This window comes from Moschus berezovskii, chromosome 22 (genome assembly GCF_049115385.1).
Source record: "Moschus berezovskii isolate FMDL1 chromosome 22, NW_MosBer_1.0, whole genome shotgun sequence".
Taxonomy (NCBI): domain Eukaryota; kingdom Metazoa; phylum Chordata; class Mammalia; order Artiodactyla; family Moschidae; genus Moschus; species Moschus berezovskii.
This window is the reverse complement of record NC_142481.1, coordinates 10911775-10928304: the sequence shown is the minus strand read 5'-3', so window position 1 is coordinate 10928304 and position 16530 is coordinate 10911775. Positions and strand designations below refer to the sequence as shown.

General features: G+C 46.0%; 1 protein-coding gene across 1 annotated transcript; it reads left to right on the top strand.

The window, feature by feature from the left end:
* The first annotated feature begins 4722 nt into the window (after positions 1-4722).
* LOC129546204 (very-long-chain 3-oxoacyl-CoA reductase-B-like) lies at positions 4723-16374 on the top strand. The gene is made up of 11 exons (XM_055411065.2): positions 4723-4897; positions 5226-5272; positions 9299-9374; positions 9639-9749; positions 9918-9988; positions 13876-13920; positions 14147-14181; positions 14402-14483; positions 15042-15107; positions 15621-15770; positions 15961-16374. The coding sequence occupies exons 1-11, from the start codon at positions 4738-4740 to the stop codon at positions 16063-16065; spliced, it is 948 nt and encodes a 315-aa protein (XP_055267040.1). The 5' UTR covers positions 4723-4737; the 3' UTR covers positions 16066-16374.
* The last annotated feature ends 156 nt before the right edge of the window (positions 16375-16530 follow it).

Genomic DNA, 16530 nt, shown 5'->3' with positions numbered 1-16530 from the left:
AGCTTGGTCAGTGAAGGCAAGTTACAAGTGGAGATTTGTTTATTTTTTTAAACAAGGTGTTTCCTTAGTTGCTGTTCTGTAAGACCAGCTCAAGAATTTGTTAGTCACCAATTTCTGTTAACCCTGTGGAGCACAGTTTTAGTTACAGCCTTATAGTTGGGGTAGGCGCTAGCCACTGAATCCACTTGTGTGCTATAAAAGGCAATGAAAGTTTGAAAGTGTTAGTTGCTCAGTTGTGCCTGATTCTTCGTGACGCCATTGACTGTAGCCCACCAGGCTTCTCTATCCATAGAATTCACCAGACAAGAATACTGGAGTGGGTTGCCATTTCCTCCTCCAGGGAAATCATGCCGACCCATGGTTCAAACCCCGCATCTCTTGCATCTCCTACATTGGCAGGTGGATTCTTTACCACTGATGCCACCTAGGAAGCCCTTAGTAAGTTTATAAAGGAGAAAATTAGGATCTGCAGTAGCCAGCCAGGATTAGAAATCCACCAAGCTGTTGCCTAGTTGTGGGTCAAGGAAATTCTTGGGTTAACTTAATCTGTTTGGGAGACAATTGGATTCCTTCAGCACTTCGATTATGACCTAGGTTATAAACAGTGTCTAGAGATAGTTGTTATTTTGCATTAGAGATTTCATGTCTCTTTTCAACTAACTGTTGCAGCAAATAAATAGAATCGTTTATAGACACCTCTTGGGGAACTGAGCACAGCAAGAGTTCATCTACATATTGTAAGAGAGTCGATTTCCTAGGGAAGTGGATGGTGCTCAGACCCTGGTGGAGCACTTGGGAGAAATAAGAACCACATGAGTGTCCAAGTATATTGCTGATTGTTCCAAGTAAAGGCAAATAGATGTTGGCGGTTGGGGTCCACAGGTATGCCGCTGCTGCTGCTGCTAAGTCGCTTCAGTAGTGTCCGACTCTGTGCGACTCCATAGACGGCAGCCCACCAGGCTCCCCCGTCCCTGGGATTCTCCAGGCAAGAACACTGGAGTGGGTTGCCATTTCCTTCTCCAATGCATCAAAGTGAAAAGTGAAAGTGAAGTCGCTCAGTCATGTCCGACTCTTCGCGACCCCATGGACTGCAGCCCACCAGGCTCCTCCATCCATGGGATTTTCCAGGCAAGAGTACTGGAGTGGGGTGCCACTGCCTTCTCTGACAGGGATACTGGGGGAGAAAAAGCCAAGCAAAGAGCTACAGCAGTGAACCATTTTGAGCCTGGTGGAATTAGTGACAAAAGAATGTTTGTGTTTGAAACAGCTGAGAAGCGGGGAATAACTATCTTGTAAACAGCTTCCCGACCATTAGATTTCCGCGCCCCACCCCCCCGCCCCCACCCCGTGCTGGGTCTCACTGCAGTGTGCAGGCTCTGGCAATGGTGAGCTGGGGCCACTCTCTAGTTGTGGTGTGGTGGCTTCTCTTGTGGCAGCTCACAGGCTCTAGAGAGAGGGGACCAGCAGGTGTGGCCCACGAGCTTAGTTGCCCCATGACATGAGGGATCTTCCCGGCCCAGGGATCGAATCTGAGTCTCCCACACTGACAGGCAGATTCTTAACCACTGGACCACCAGGGAAGTCCTCATTAGGTTTTCTAATCAGCCAGATCAGTGTTATAGGGGCTTGTATAGGAAATGATTAACCCTTGGTGATTAGATTGTCTATTGTTGGTGTGAGGCCTTGTATGGATTCAGGCTTTAATGAATATTGAGGCAGTTTAGAAAGAGGTCTAACCACATATGTCAGAAATTTTACCGGCTCTGCACTTTTTGCTTTCCCAAAGTCAAGATTAGAAATAGCCCATAGATTGAGTATTCTTACCTGGGAAATTCCTATGGACAGAGGAGCCTGGCGGAGTACAGTCCATGGTGTCACAAGACTCGGACACAACTTAGCGACTAAACAACAATAAAAATGGTTTAGTTATGAAGGCAAGTTACAGTAAACAGACCAATTCTCGTAAATATTAAATGCTAATATAAAAGAGAGCATCTCACTCTTTCATAAATAAAGCTTAAAATGCAAAAAGAAAAAAAGAGAGAGAAATAACCCATATATTTGGGGGCACCTCTGTTAAACTAGAGAATTTTTGTTGTAATTCTTTCTCTTTTATATCAAGGACAGATTGTAAAGGACATAAAAGATCAGGTTTAAGCCATAACCTGCCAGCAAAAAGCCCTAACTTCATTAGCCAGAGTAGTACTAGACAATAAAATTGCTTGTCATTGCAAGAACATGGATTCGGTCTCATAGGAAATATTTTCTCATGGATCCCATAGGAATAAGGTCTACATTGGAGGGATTGCTTAAACTTGGTAATAGTGTCTTTGCTGCTAGGATTTATATTCCTTCTTGTCATAACTCTGTTCTTGCTCTATCCAGAGCCATCAATTTTTGCAGCTTTTGACCTCTGAGGTCCCAGTTAGCAACAGCCCCCATTGATTCAAAACAAGACAAGCAAATGCATGTACCTTAGTATATCGGTGATAACCAAGAGATGTTACTGCCTCCTGGCCCAGAAAAGGTCCTGTATACACCATGACCAATTCCAAACATGGAACTAGGGGCTGTGGAAAGGATTGAGCCAGCAGACTCCAGAGAATGAGAATTGAAGGCTTCTTCCAGACGAATGGGAAACTGCAGTGGTCACCGGCTGTTCCTGACATGGAACTAGTAATTCCAGACAAATGAGAAAACTAACTGGAAAGCCCACTAGGTCAGGAACTTGACACAAATAGAACAGAACTCAGAACCAAGAACTCACCCAGGATCCCCGGAAATGGCCAGAAAGACAGTGGGCTCGAAGGGTTCATGGGGTGCCACACCTACATTTCCTGCTGTCCCCAAAGCCATCGGAAATCTCCTTTCTTCTGCTGCTGCCACCACATCTGCTAAATAACACAAAGTCCCAGCTTAGTAAATCTAAAGATCACATTGGCTTTATTCAGTGATTCATGCATCAGGCTACATCCCATCTAGCTGTAGAAAGGATCTCCACTGAGCTGTAGAAAAGGGAAGTTGTTAAAGGGAGTTGAAAAAAGGGTCTTTTCAGCAAAGAAATTCATTGTTTGAGTCAAGGCTATTCTCCTAAGGGGATGGAAGGGCTTATTGGGTGGATTACCTCACTAGCATTGCTGATTCACTAGACATGAACCTGGGCCAACTCTGGGAGATGGTAAGGGACACAGAAGCCTGAAACGTGGCAGTGCACAGGGTTGCCAAGAATCGACTCGACTTGGTGACTGAAGAGCAGCAAACCTCACTAGTACTGATCAGGCAATCCTAGGTTGAATATTTAAAGGTTACATTTTGGTGGTATTGAAACTGCCATTAAGTTAGTTATTAAATCTTGTTTTGTTGACCTGAGGGTTAATACAACTGCCTCCATTTGGGACCAGTTTTCTTTTTATCAGGGGTGATGAAATAGCTCTAGGATGTGGTGACAGCTGCATAATCTTGTGAGTGCACTTAATGTCACTGAATTATATCTATACTTTAAAAGGATTAAAATGGTAAAATGTATGTTACGTATATTTATTTTACCACAGCAATCGTGTCCGACTCTTTGAAACCCATGGACTGTAGACTGCCCGGCTCCTCTGTCCATCGGATTCTCCAGGCAAGAATACTGGAGTGGGTAACTATTCCTTTCTCCAGAGGATCTTCCCGACCTAAGGATCGAACCGGGTCTCCTGCATTGCACGTGGATTCTTTACTGTCTGACCTACCAGGGAAGCCCATTATTAAATAATAATACTATTTATTATAAATAATAACTATAATCTATGTTATTAAAGAATAGCCATAATTATTAGATGATAATTACAATTTATTATTGTCAAACAATTGCTTTCTAATTGTGGCGCTGGAGAAGACTTCTGAGAGTCCCTTGGACTGCAAGGAGATCAAACCAGTCAATTCTAAAGGAAATCGATCCTGAATATTCATTGGAAGGACTGTTTCTGAAGCTGAAACTCTAGTACTTTGGCCACCTGATGCGAAGAGCTGACTCACTGGAAAAGACCCTGATGCTGGGAAAGATTGACGGCAAAAGAAGGAGGCAACAGAGGATGAGATGGTTGGATGGCATCACCAACTCAGTGGACATGAATCTGAGCAAACTCCAGGAGACAGTGGAGGACAGAGGAGCCTAGCATGCTAACTTCGGGACTGAACAACAACAAATTATTCAATAATAAACGCGAAGAACAAGTGAAAAAAAAACAGAATTTGCAAAGGAGAAACGAGCAGAAAGGTCACACAGAGCCATTGTAAGGCCTCTGGCTTTTATACTGCCCCAGCAGAGAAGCTGTAGGTGAGGTTCTTCTGACAAACTATGTATTGACAAAACCCCCCTGTCACACAACTTGGCGCCTCAGCAACCACGTGATTGGTCACTCGTTTCAGTTCTGGCCTTCAGCCACCAACAGCGAGATTGAGTTCAGTGACCCAAATGGAAGTTATCTGTGGGTTGAGGGGAGGCTGGATGTGTGCTGGCTCTGCAGGCGTTGGCAGTGGACTTTGAGCTCAGCTCTGGACCCATCAAGGGGCGGTGCTGAGGCTATGGGCGTGGCTGTTGGTTAGACTAAACCCTCATTGGGCGTAGCTAGACAGAGAGGTGGAGTGGAATGCTTGACTGGCAGTGTGGGCGGGGCTAACGCCCAGGCTTCTAATAGCTGCCCCCGGAAAAAGCCCCTTGGTCCTAGGTCGGGTGATCTGTTGGTTGGGGTTGTTATGGAGTCGGAATGGGATGCGCTGAGAGTGCTAGGAGCAGTTACAGCCCTGTTCCTGCTGCTGTGGGCGACCTGGGCTGTGGGCTCCACAATCTATGTTTACCTGCTGCCCCAGGCACGCCGGAGCAACCACTGGCTCCGGGCGCACGGGGCCTGGGCAGGTAAGAAAGGAGGGCTCTGCACTAAGCAGGTAGAGGCGGGGCAGCAGGAACACGGACAGATGACCGGTGGGGACCCCTAGTCAGGGCAGAGGCCAGGGACCCCTGGAAGCATAACAGGTGAAGGCTGGAGATGTATGAAGTCCTCCAACCTGTGCGAGGTGTCAGAGCCCCTCGCCGATGGAAGCGGGGGACGAAAACCAGGAGGGTTGGGTCTCAGTGAGGGGGTTCCCAGAAAACGTGCAAAAAGGGAAAAGAGGGTCATGGAGTGGATGATGGGGGTAGGATAGGGTGGGGATCCCCTCCTGTCCTTTCCTCCTCTCCTTTCTAGTGGTGACAGGAGCCACCAGCGGCATCGGCAAGGCTTACGCACATGAGGTGAGCCAGGGAGTGGTGGGAGGGCTTCTCCTGTTTGCCTGTTGTCAGCTAACTCTATCAGACTGAGAATGGTGTGCTGTCTCTGGTTCCCGCAGACATCCTCTCCAGGGAGCCTTTCCTCTGCTCCCCAGGGTGGGGGCAGGTGTTTACACTGGGCTTCTTCTGATTTATTCATTCAAAACCTAGTTATATAGCACCTCCATGCACCAGGCATCTTCAAGATGCTAGAGGGTACAACAGTAAACTAAATAGATTAAAAAAAAAAATCAGAAGACCTCGTCTTCTCAAAGCTTACCTTGTAGTGAGGGGAGATAGGTGTAAGATAAACAAATGAAATGTATAGTGTATCAAATACTGGAATAGTTGCCATTTCCTTCTCCAGGGAATCTTCCTGACCCGGGATTGAACCCAGGTCTCCTGCATTTCAGGTGGTTTCCCTACTGCTTGAGCCACCATGGAAGCCCATCAAATGGTTATAAGAGTTAAAGAGAGGGACTTCTGTCGTGGTCTAGTGGTTAAGACTGTGCTTCCACTGCAGGGGGCAAGGATTCCATCTCTGGTCCCTGTCGGGGAACTAAGATCCCACATGCCACACGGTGTGGCCAAAAAAAGAAAGAAAGAAATAGATTTAAAATTTAAAAAAGAGTTAAAGAGCAAAATAAATCAAGAAAGGAGAAGAGGGACCCCTGGAGATGTGCAGGTTCCAATTTTTATATAGGATAATCAAATATGTCACTGATAAGGCAGCATTGAGCAAACATGAGAAGGAGATGAGGCATGAAGTCTTGGGAATAACTGGGAGAAGGAATTTCCAGGGAGAAGAAATCACCAGTGCAAAGCCCTGCGGTAGGGAGCATCACTCGTTGGAGAAGCAGGAAAAGGCCTGCTGTGATTGTTTCAGAGTCACAAGGAGAGAGGAGCAGTAGGACATGATGGCAGAATGCAATTTCAGGACAGATCATAGGGAATCTGGTAGGTTACTGTGGAGACTTTAACATCTACTGAGTGAGATGGGTTCTGAAGGGGGATATGATACTATAGGAGGTGAGGATGCAAGCAGGGAGATCCTGCTTATGCAGGCTCTTGCAAAATCCAAGCAAGAGATCTTGATGACTCATCCAAGTGTGATAGTATCCGGGCATGAGAAGTACTTGCATCTTGGTTTTATTGAATTATCGACTCATTTATTTTGGCTGTGCCAGGTCTTAGGTGTGGCACAGGGAATCTTCATGGAAGCATGCTGCATCTTTTAGTTGCGGCATATGAGCTCTAGTTCCCTGACCAGGAATCAAACCTGGGGCCCCTGCATTGGGACCACAGAGTCTTAGTCACTGGGCCACCAGAGAAGTCCCAAATTTTGGATTGATTTTGACATTAGTACTCACGGATTCTTTACCAGTTGAGCCACAAGGGAAGCCCAAGAATACTGGAGTGGGTAGCCTATCCCTTCTCCAGAGCTTCCCAACCCAGGAATCGAACTAGGGTCTCCTGCATTACAGGTGGATTTTTTACCAACTGAGCTATAAGGGAAGCCTTATACTGACAAGATTTATTCTAAAGACTGGATGTAGAGTATGACTCCAAACCTCTGACCTTATATAAACTGAAAATTTGCTAAACCCATTTAGTTCTTGTAACCATTTTGCAGATTTCTTGAGATTTTCTATGTAGACAGACGTGTCATCCATGTACAGAGACAATGTTATTTCTTCTTTCCAACCTGCATACATTTTATTTCTTTTCTCTGCCTTATTGTACTGCCCAGGAAATTAAATAGGACATTTAGAGAAGTGGTAAGAGGTAACATCCTTGCTTTGTTCCTGTTCTTAGAGGAAAAGCATTCAGTTTTCAACCATTCAGCATAATGTTAGGTTTTTAAAATTCATGTTTATGTATATGTGTGTATTTATATGACCTTTATAAGGTCAAGAGAGGCCCTTTCTATACCTAGGTTGCTAAGAGTGTTTTTTATCATGGATAGTTGACTTTTGTCAAGTAATTTTTCTGTCTGTTGAGGTGATCATATGGTTTTCCTTCTTTAGTCTGATTATATGGTAAATTACATCAATTGATTTTGCAAAAGTTGAACTAACCCTGCATTCCTGCAATAAACCCCATCTTGAGCATTACCTCTTATTCTTTTTCTATATTGCTGACTTGATTTACTCATATTTCATTGAGAATTTTTGTGTCTAAGTTTATAAAGGATATTAGTTTGTAGTTTTCTTGTCATCTTTGTTTGATTTTGGCTATTAGGATAATGCTGACCTCATAAAATAAGTTACAGAATTTGTGACCAGAATACCTCAAATAATGGAGCTGCCATTACTGCAATGGAGTTGAACTGAGGGGAGGACCAGGTTTGGGGGAAGTGGAAAGGAGTCTAGCTTTGGACATTCTAAGTTTGACATTTTGGACATTCTATCTTCCTTGGTGGCTCAGATGATAAAGAGTTTGCCCGCAATGTGGGAGACCCAAGTTTGATCCCTGGGTTGGGAAGATCCCCTGGAATAGGAAATGGCAACCTCCAGTATTCTTGCCTGGGAAATCCTATGTACAGAGGAGCCTGGTGGGCTATATAGTCCATGGGGTTGCAAAGAATTGGACATGACTGAGCGACTAACACACAGATTTGAGATACCAGTTAGGTATCCAAGTTGTGAAGTTCCAGAAGTTGGAAATGCCATTCTGGAGTTCAGAATGGGTGGAGATAGAAATTGAAGCATCAACATCATAACAAGGCCATTTATAGTCCTAAGACTAGGGGGGCTCCCTGGTGATCCAGTGGTAAAGAATCCATTTGCTAGTGCAGGAGACATGAGTTTGATCCCTGGTATGGGAAGATCTCACATGCTGAGGAGCAACTAAGTCCATGCCTCACAACTACTGAGCCTGTGCCCTAGAGCCTGGGAGCCACAGGTACTGAGCCCATATCCTGCAACTACTGAAGCCCACGTGCCTGCAGCCCGTGCTCTCCAACAAGAGAAGCCACCACGAAGAGAAACCCGAGCACTGCAACTAGAGAGTAGCCCCTGCCTGCCACCACTAGAGAAAAGCCCACACAACAATGAAGACCCAGCACAGCCAAAAATAAAGAAATACATAATATTTTTAAAAAATAAAGTCCCAATACTAGATGAGATGCCCATGGTAGTGGGTGTGGATGGAGAAGGGGAGCACAGTCTGAATCACCCCCAAAGTGCTCCCTGGAGCACTCAAAGTTAAGAAGCACAGAAGATAAGGCACAAGAACTGAGCCAGAGCAGGAAGGAAACCAAAGTTGGAAGAGATGTCTTGGGAGCCGGGGAAAGAACATTGCCTGGAGGAGGGGGTGATGAACGTGTCAGCTACTGCTGGGAGGTGCTGAGAGCAGCACTGGGTTTACCACCATGGAAGTTACTGTTGACCAGAGTGGTCTGGGTGGCACAGTGGGCTGGGAGTCCAACTGGAATGGGTATAAGCGGGCCGGGAGAGAGCCGGGGTAAGCAGCTCTTAGAATGTTGAGTAAAGTGGGGTGGCGTGATGAGAAATGGGGCAACTCCAGAACAGAGAAGACTTTCTGGCAGGTCTGCACGTTGAATGGGAATCATCCAGAGAAGAGAGACCGTGATGCAGGGGAAGATGGGAGAAAGCTGCAGCGATGTCCCTGAGTGGGCACGAAGGCAGGGGAGGCTAGTTGTTGTATAGTCACTATGTCGTGTCCGATTCTCTTGTGACCCCATGTACTGTAGCCCTCCAGGGCCCTCTGTCCATGGGATTTCCCAGGCAAGAATACTTCATTCAGTGCTCCCTGGACTGTGTGCTGTCCTTTAAGCTAGCCAGCCTTTCTGCAAGGGCCTCTGCACTTGCTGTTCCTTCTGCCTGGAATACTCTGGCCCCAGAATGCATGCTCCGCGAGGGCCGACTTCCCTTATTTCTCTTTTGTTCACCTCTGCATCGGCAGCGCCTACAACAGCGCAGCACGCTGTCAGCACACAGTAAATATTTGTGGCTTTCGTGAATAAATAAGCGAATGCATTTCCTGCAGCTCGCCCGGAGGGGTCTGAACGTCGTCCTCATCAGCCGAGACCTGAGCAAGTTGCAGCACGAGGCAAAGGAGATAGGTGAGCAGAGGAAAGCAGGGGAGCTCGGAAACGTGGCCCTCCTGGCTCAAGGGCTGGGGTTTGACGGAGCGTGGTCGGGGGCGTGGTCGAGGCGGGTGCAGGGAGCACGCTCCCACTGCCTCTGGGGTCTCCGAAGGATGGGGTAAGGGCCTGGGGCTGAACTGAGACTGGAGTGAGATGCAGGCGGAGACGAGCTACAGCCAAAAGCCTGGCTTCCACTCCGCCTCTCCGCCTCGCCCCCTCCACCCCTGACACACTTCCCAGAGCGGCTTTACGGCAAAAGCACACGAGTGATTCAGGTGGATTTCACCGGGGGCTTGGAAATCTACGAGACCATTGAGGCAGGACTGAAGGACCTGGAGATCGGCGTATTGGGTATGTCCGCGTGCCCGGTGGGAGAAGCGCTGCTCTCAACCGCCCCGGGCTGTCCTGACCCCGGAACAGTCTCCTGGTCGCCCTCTCTGGCACACACTCCGCTTTGCCCCCGCCCGGTGTGCCTGGGACTGTTGGAGTGACACAAGCACTTTGTCCCCTCTCGTTCAGTAAACAACGTGGGACAGAAATATACACCCCACTTGAGTAAACTGCTCGACTGTGAGGAGGACATCGCCAAAGTGAGTGACACCGAGAGCTAGACCGCGGGACCGCTGCCTCAGGCTGCTCCCTCTGTTGGAAAACCCCGCGCGGTACACTAGCTTGATTAAGCGTTTGCAGAGCGGGGAATCCGTGCTCTGCGTCCATGGGGCGCCCTTCTGCAGTGCTCAACCAGGACCACTGTCTAAACTGAGTCTGGTTCTGCCCGTTTTATATTCTCCGGTGCTAACTTTCTGGAGAAATGAGGGACTCCCCTGGCGGTCTAGTGGTTAAGACTCCGTGCTTCCAATGAAGAGGGGAGTGGGTTCTGTCTGTGGTCAGGGAAATAAGATCCCACATGGTCGACAGTGTGGCCGCAAAAAGAGTAGGGGGCGGGGAATGAGCCACGTGGGAAAGTCAGCGCCTCAGTCTCATATCTATAAAATGGGAATCAGTGTTTTTTGCTGACCTCGGAAAGCTGGTAAGACAGTATCAGCTGATACGACAACATAATGCACATAAACTTAAGTTGTGTGCTCCATAAATGAGGGCTATTATTATTAGACATAGACAAAACAGGAGATCAGGATGGCTTTTAAATTCTCTATTGTTAGTTCTAATCATGTTAGTTTAAGACCTATGTTGTGGGTCTGGTAAAAAGTATCTAAGGCCTTGATAAGACTAGGGACTGGGGGAACTGTCCATCCCCCTTCTGATGTCTATGTCAGAAGCTTTCCCTGTCCCTTTATCACATTAATAAAACTTTGCTACACAAACAAAAATAAATAAATCAATTCTAAATATCATTTCAAAAGGAATGCATAAGGGAGTGGGAGGGAGGTCCAATGGGAGGGGATATATGTATACACAGAGCTGGTTCACTTCGTTGTACAGCAGAAACTAACACAACATTGTAAAGCAATTATGCTCCAATAAAAATTAATCTGTGATAACAGAAGTCAGAAAAGAGAAAGTATAGTCTCATTTTAGAAAATGCAAGGAGAATCAGCCTGTGTATTCTGCCTCTGGTATTAGCGGAAGTTGTGACTGAAGACTAACCCTGCAAATGAAAACGAGTAGGAGAGCTGGATAAAATAGTTTTAAAATAACTGTTTGAAGGCATCAACCTACTAAGGCAATGAGGAATTGTCACATCAAGATTTGAGGGAAGAGAGAATCCAAGAGAGGTGAAATCTGACATTTGAAGCAACATTTCCCTTCAACGTGGATAGTGTTGGAGCTGCAACAAATAACATAGCACAAAGCTTTGGAAAATATCTCAGGTTTTAGGTTGGAATCCTGAACACTGTAATCCAGGAGTTAGGGTAAAGTAGGTTTCATAGGCCCTGGAAGAGGGCATGGAAACCCACTCCAATATTCTTGCCTGGAGAATCCCATGGACAGAGGACCCTGGTGGGCTACAGTCCAGCGGGTCGCAAAGACTTGGACATGACTGAGTGACTAAGCACAGCACAGCAGCAGGTTTCATAGGAATTGAAGCCAATTTTCAGATGATCTTAATTCCATTGGGATTATGTGGATCTGATATTTTAGCACCCCCTAGTTTAGCTACCTGGGAGACTCAAAATCAAACCATTTTTAGAGAAAAACTATGTAGTCCAGAGACTCAAATTAGCAGTTAAATTTTATTAATATTAAATATCCAGCACTCAAAAAATATAATCAGGAATATTAGAAGAAAATTCATGATTGGACACAAGAGAAATAATAGATAATGTAACAAGATCCACATGGAGCCAGGGTAATGGAAATATCAGCATAAATTTTTTAAAAATTGTGACATATATAACATAAAACTTGCCATTTTAACCATTTTAAAGTTTGCAACTCAGTGGCATTAAATGCATTCACAATGTAGTACAGCTGTCACCACTGTGTATTTCCAAAACTTTTCCATCATCCCAAACAGAAACTCATAAAGCAGTATAAGTTAAATATAGGACCTGTAAGTTAAACAGATCCTATTAAGCAGTATCTCCACATTCTTCCCTATTCCCTGGTAACATCTATTTCTACTTTCTGTGTCTACGAGCTTGCTAATTCTAGATACCTCATACAGGAGAAGTCACAGATTAGTTTTCCTTTGGTGTCTGGCTTATTTCAGTTAGCATAATGTTTTCAACTTCATCTGTGTTGTTAGCAAATATCAGAATTTCATTGTTTTTCTTTTCTTTGCTTTTAAGTTATGGCAAATACATATAACTTAAATTTTGTCATTTTGACTCTTATGTGTGCAGTTCAGTGGTATTGTATACACTCAGATTGATGTGAGACAATCACCTCCATCTATCTCCAGAACTTTTTCAGCTCTCTACTTGTTGAACAGTAACCCCCAATTCCTAACTACCTGCAGGTCCTGGAAACCACCATTCTGTCTCTATGAATTTGACTATTCTAGGTGCCTCATATAAGTGGAATCATAGCTTGTTTATTCTTTTGGGCCTGGTTTATTTCACTTAGCATAGTATTTTCAGGGTCCATCCATGTCACAGCCTGTGTCCCAATTTTCTTTTTAAGGCTGAATAATATTCCATCATATGTATTAATAAATAATCACCCTTTATCTCTTCACCTGTTGATAGATACTTGGGTTGTTTCCACCTATTGGCTCTTGTGAATAATGCTGCTATGAACTGTTGAGGTACCAATATCTGTTTGGGTACCTGCTTTTTATTCCCCAGACTTTAAACTTTTTATTTTATATTGCTGATTAGCAATGTTGTGATAGTTTCAGGTGAACAGGGAAGGGACTCAGACATACATATACATGTATCCATTCTCCCCCAAACTCCCCTCCCATTCAAGCCGGCACATAACATTGAACAGAGTTCCGCGTACTATACAATAAGTCGTTGTTGGATATCCATTTTAAATACAGCACTGTTGGATACCTGCTTTTAATTCTTTTGGGCATATACCCAGAAGTGGAAATGATGAATGCAAGATTAGTCTGGCTAATACCAGGGTCCCTTGAGATTCCATATGAATTTTGGGCAGGATTCTTCTTTCTGCAAAATATGCTACTAGGATTTTAATAGCAATTGCATTGAATCTTTTAAAAAATATTTTATTTATTTATTTTGTCGTGCTGGGTCTTAGTTGCGGCTGTGGGATCTTTTAGTTCGGCCTGTGGGTTCTAGTTCCCTGACCAGGGATTGAACCTGTATTGCAAGTGTAGAGTCTTAGCCACTGGACCACCAGGGAAGTCCCAATACTTCCTTTATGTGGATAGAAGCTAAAGATTTGTGTTTAGTTTTTACTCTAAGATTTGTGCACTTTGGTATGTATATGGTATGCATTTATAAATAGTTTACTGATCAGAAAATCCAAAGAGAGAAGTTTACGAAATGAAGGTGAAAATCTCCCTTCTCCCTTCAATCTTATTCCCCAAAAGTGCCCCCCAGTTTAAAACAGTGATAGGTTTTTCTCTCTATGCCTACAAAAGGATGTATATATAATTTTTATCCAAATGGTGGCAGCCTATTGTTCTGCACTTTACCTTTCACAAGTAGGCATGTATCTTGGGGATCATTTTAATCAGAATAATTAGCTGATCTATTCTTTTTACTTGTTGTTCAGTGGTCTATCCATTGGCTACCCAGTGTTTATTTAGTCATCTCAGTATTGATGGATATTCAGGATGTTTCCTGGTATATCTGACTACAAATTGTGTTATAATGTGTATTTTTGGACATATGCATTCCCCATATATGTGAGGATCTTAGAAAGGAATACATTTCCAGAAGCGGAGTCGATGCATCGAAGTTTATGTGTATTTTAAATTCTAGTAGATGCAAAATTTAAAAACTGTGTTCCACATGAAAAGAAAAGTAAGCTAGAAAATATGGGAGTTGTGGCAGAGTTGTGGTGAAGGAAAGGACTGATTGGTTCCATTTTCTTGCCCTAGAAACTCCAGGATATTATAAACTGCAACATGATGTCTGTGGCCCAGGTGAGTCGGGGCTAGGAGAGACTGGGTTCAGGGCCAGCGTAGCTCTGACCACTCTGGGTGGCTCTCAGTATCCCCCAGTACTGGACTTGGCATGGAGGCAGTGTTAGCGGAATAGTCCCTGATGGAAAGTGCGGGATAGGAGTGAACTTGAGGAGGGGGCAGGAGTCTGGGCAGGTGAAAACAGTGGAAAGAAGAAAAGACAGGATCCTCTTCATTCCTCCTGCAGATGACTAGAATCCTCCTGCCCCAAATGGTTAGCAGGTAAGAGGCAGTCTCTTTGTCTTTCACTCTGGCTCTTTCCTCATCCAGCCTCTGGCTATTTCTGTTCCCCAGCTCTCCCATTCACACTTCCAACTCTTCCCTATCTCTCTGATCTTTCTGATTAGCGCAGCGACTAAAGGGCGAGGAGGTGGGTAAATCACTGAGCCCCTCTCTTCCCCATTGGCAGTGACTGCCTTCCAACTAATGCTTCCTCCTCCAGGGGCAAAGGCATCATCATCAACATATCTTCAGTAGCTGACAGGAAGCCCTATCCATACTTAGCAGTGTATGCGGCCACCAAGGTATCCAGACCCACAGACCGGGCACAGGCTGGCTGCCATGCTGTCATTCCTACAGTAGCCCTTAATTCTGGCCCTGAAGGTTATGGCGGAAAAGACCCGAATGCGTGTGTGTGTGTGTGTGTGTGTGTGTGTGTGCGCGCCCTGAAGGTTATGGCGGAAAAGACCTGAATGCGTGTGTGTGTGTGTGTGTGTGTGATGTATCACCAGAGTCAGGCTATTAATAGGTCAGACGTCTGGGGCACAGTCCAGTGGGCAAGTCTGTGTTCTTTTTTTAAGAGAAAAAAAAAGCTAGGATTTCGAGAACCGGTGAGGTGGGAGGAGGTCAGGAATACACAGAGACTAGCGCGGCTGGAGTGGAGAGGGAGTGTGCGGGAACAAAAGGAGGGCTTAGAGCAAAGAAACTTTCGGGTGTTAGGGTGAGAACTTGAGAACTGAGGGAGGGGCCCCTCCGGGAGCGGGGGAATGTTCTAGGATACCGGGCGGCACGCCGGGGCAGGGGGCGGGCTGGAGGACTCCGCGCGGAAAGCTCGCGGTCTGGGACCCTCCTCTCCTCCGCAGGCCTTTGTGCGAAGCTTCTCCGTGGCCGTGGGCGCAGAGTACCGCTCCAAAGGTGTCATCGTGCAGGTGCCCGACTCCGCGGGGAAGGAGCTCGAGAGGGGCAGGAGTGGCAACTCACGAGCGGAGGGCTCTGAGGGAGGAGGAGCTTGGATTCAGTGGAGGCTCCTAGGAGCAGGGGCGGGCTGGGAATGAGGTGGGGTGAGGTCCGAACGAGGACCGCGACTCAGTCTCAGAAAGCTTCGGTGGATGTAAATCAACTATACTTAAGTAAAATTTAAGAAAGAAAGGAAGGGAAGGGAAGGGGAAAAAAAAAAGAGGGAGAGAGAAGAAGGGAGGAAGGAAGGAAAAGAGAGAGAAAGGGGGAAGAAGGAAGGAAGAACCTTTTTTAAGAAAACGCTTCCGTGGCGCGAAAGTCGCAAAGGGTGCGTCCCCGAGGGGGCGTGGCCCTGGGGGCGTGGCCGGCACATACCTGGGGGCGTGGTCCGCAAGAGGTGGAATTCAGGGATTCTGGGAGCGGGCCCGGGAGCCTTGGCTTGGGAGGGAAGGTAGTTCTTATCTCGACCCCTTTCCTACCTGCAGACAGTGAGCCCCTTTTTGGTTGAAACAAATATGACCTATCCCTTGAAAAGGGGACCTTTCGTACTGAGATCCGAAGACTTCGCTCGGCAAGCATTGGACACGCTTGGCCTCACTTCCGAAACCCCTGGGTGCCTCAGCCACGCTGTGCAGGTGCTTTGCTGGGGGCAGTCCTAGGGTGCGAGCTGGATGGGACAGCCCCTGGTGTGGGTCCACTAGTCCTCAGAAAGGGGGAGACGGACAGAGAAGGGGAGGACCCCCAGACCGGGCTGGGAAGCCGGGAGAGGAGAGGGGAGACTCAAGAATGGGGCGTGTCTTGATCCTTGGTACCTCTCCTTCCCAGGATTTCCTGATCTCCAAGCTTCTGCCCAGTTGGTTTATCAGTCCTAGGGCATTTGCTCTGTTGGAGAGCTGTATTGAAGCAGGGTTCTTTACTAGAAGAATTTGACTAAAGGCCCTGAAGGCGTGACCGCATGTCTGTCGTCCCCCGCCCCTTACCCGAGTCTTAGACCAGAACCGTTGTTAGGGAGACCTCCCACCGGAAAAACAGACCAGTGGAACGGAATTGGTCTCCCAAATACCCGGACATTAGTGACAACTGCAGCATCTCAAATCTCTGGCAGCAAGATGGAGCTCTTAATATGTGCCGCTAAGACTAGACATTTGGAGAAAAACAAATATACACACAAACATACGTAATATATGTACAAATATAGCTTGTAGCAATGATGGCTGCACAACTTTGTGAAATACTAAAACCCACTAAATTGTACACAATTAAAAAGTGAATTTTATGGTATGTGAATTAAATCTCAATAAAAATACTTTTAAAACAGTATGTTTTAAAACTGTGTATGTATATATATATATATTTATGTATAAAGTTGGATTTAGTTCTCACACCATGTACCAG

Bases quoted from the DNA above. Each gene is read 5' to 3' on its own strand.
- LOC129546204 (XM_055411065.2), top strand. From the start codon at position 4,738: ATGGAGTCGGAATGGGATGCGCTGAGAGTGCTAGGAGCAGTTACAGCC. The intron at 4,898-5,225 runs GTAAGAAAGGAG...TCTCCTTTCTAG, and splicing joins GGCGCACGGGGCCTGGGCAG to TGGTGACAGGAGCCACCAGC. The intron at 9,375-9,638 runs GTGAGCAGAGGA...CACACTTCCCAG, and splicing joins GCACGAGGCAAAGGAGATAG to AGCGGCTTTACGGCAAAAGC.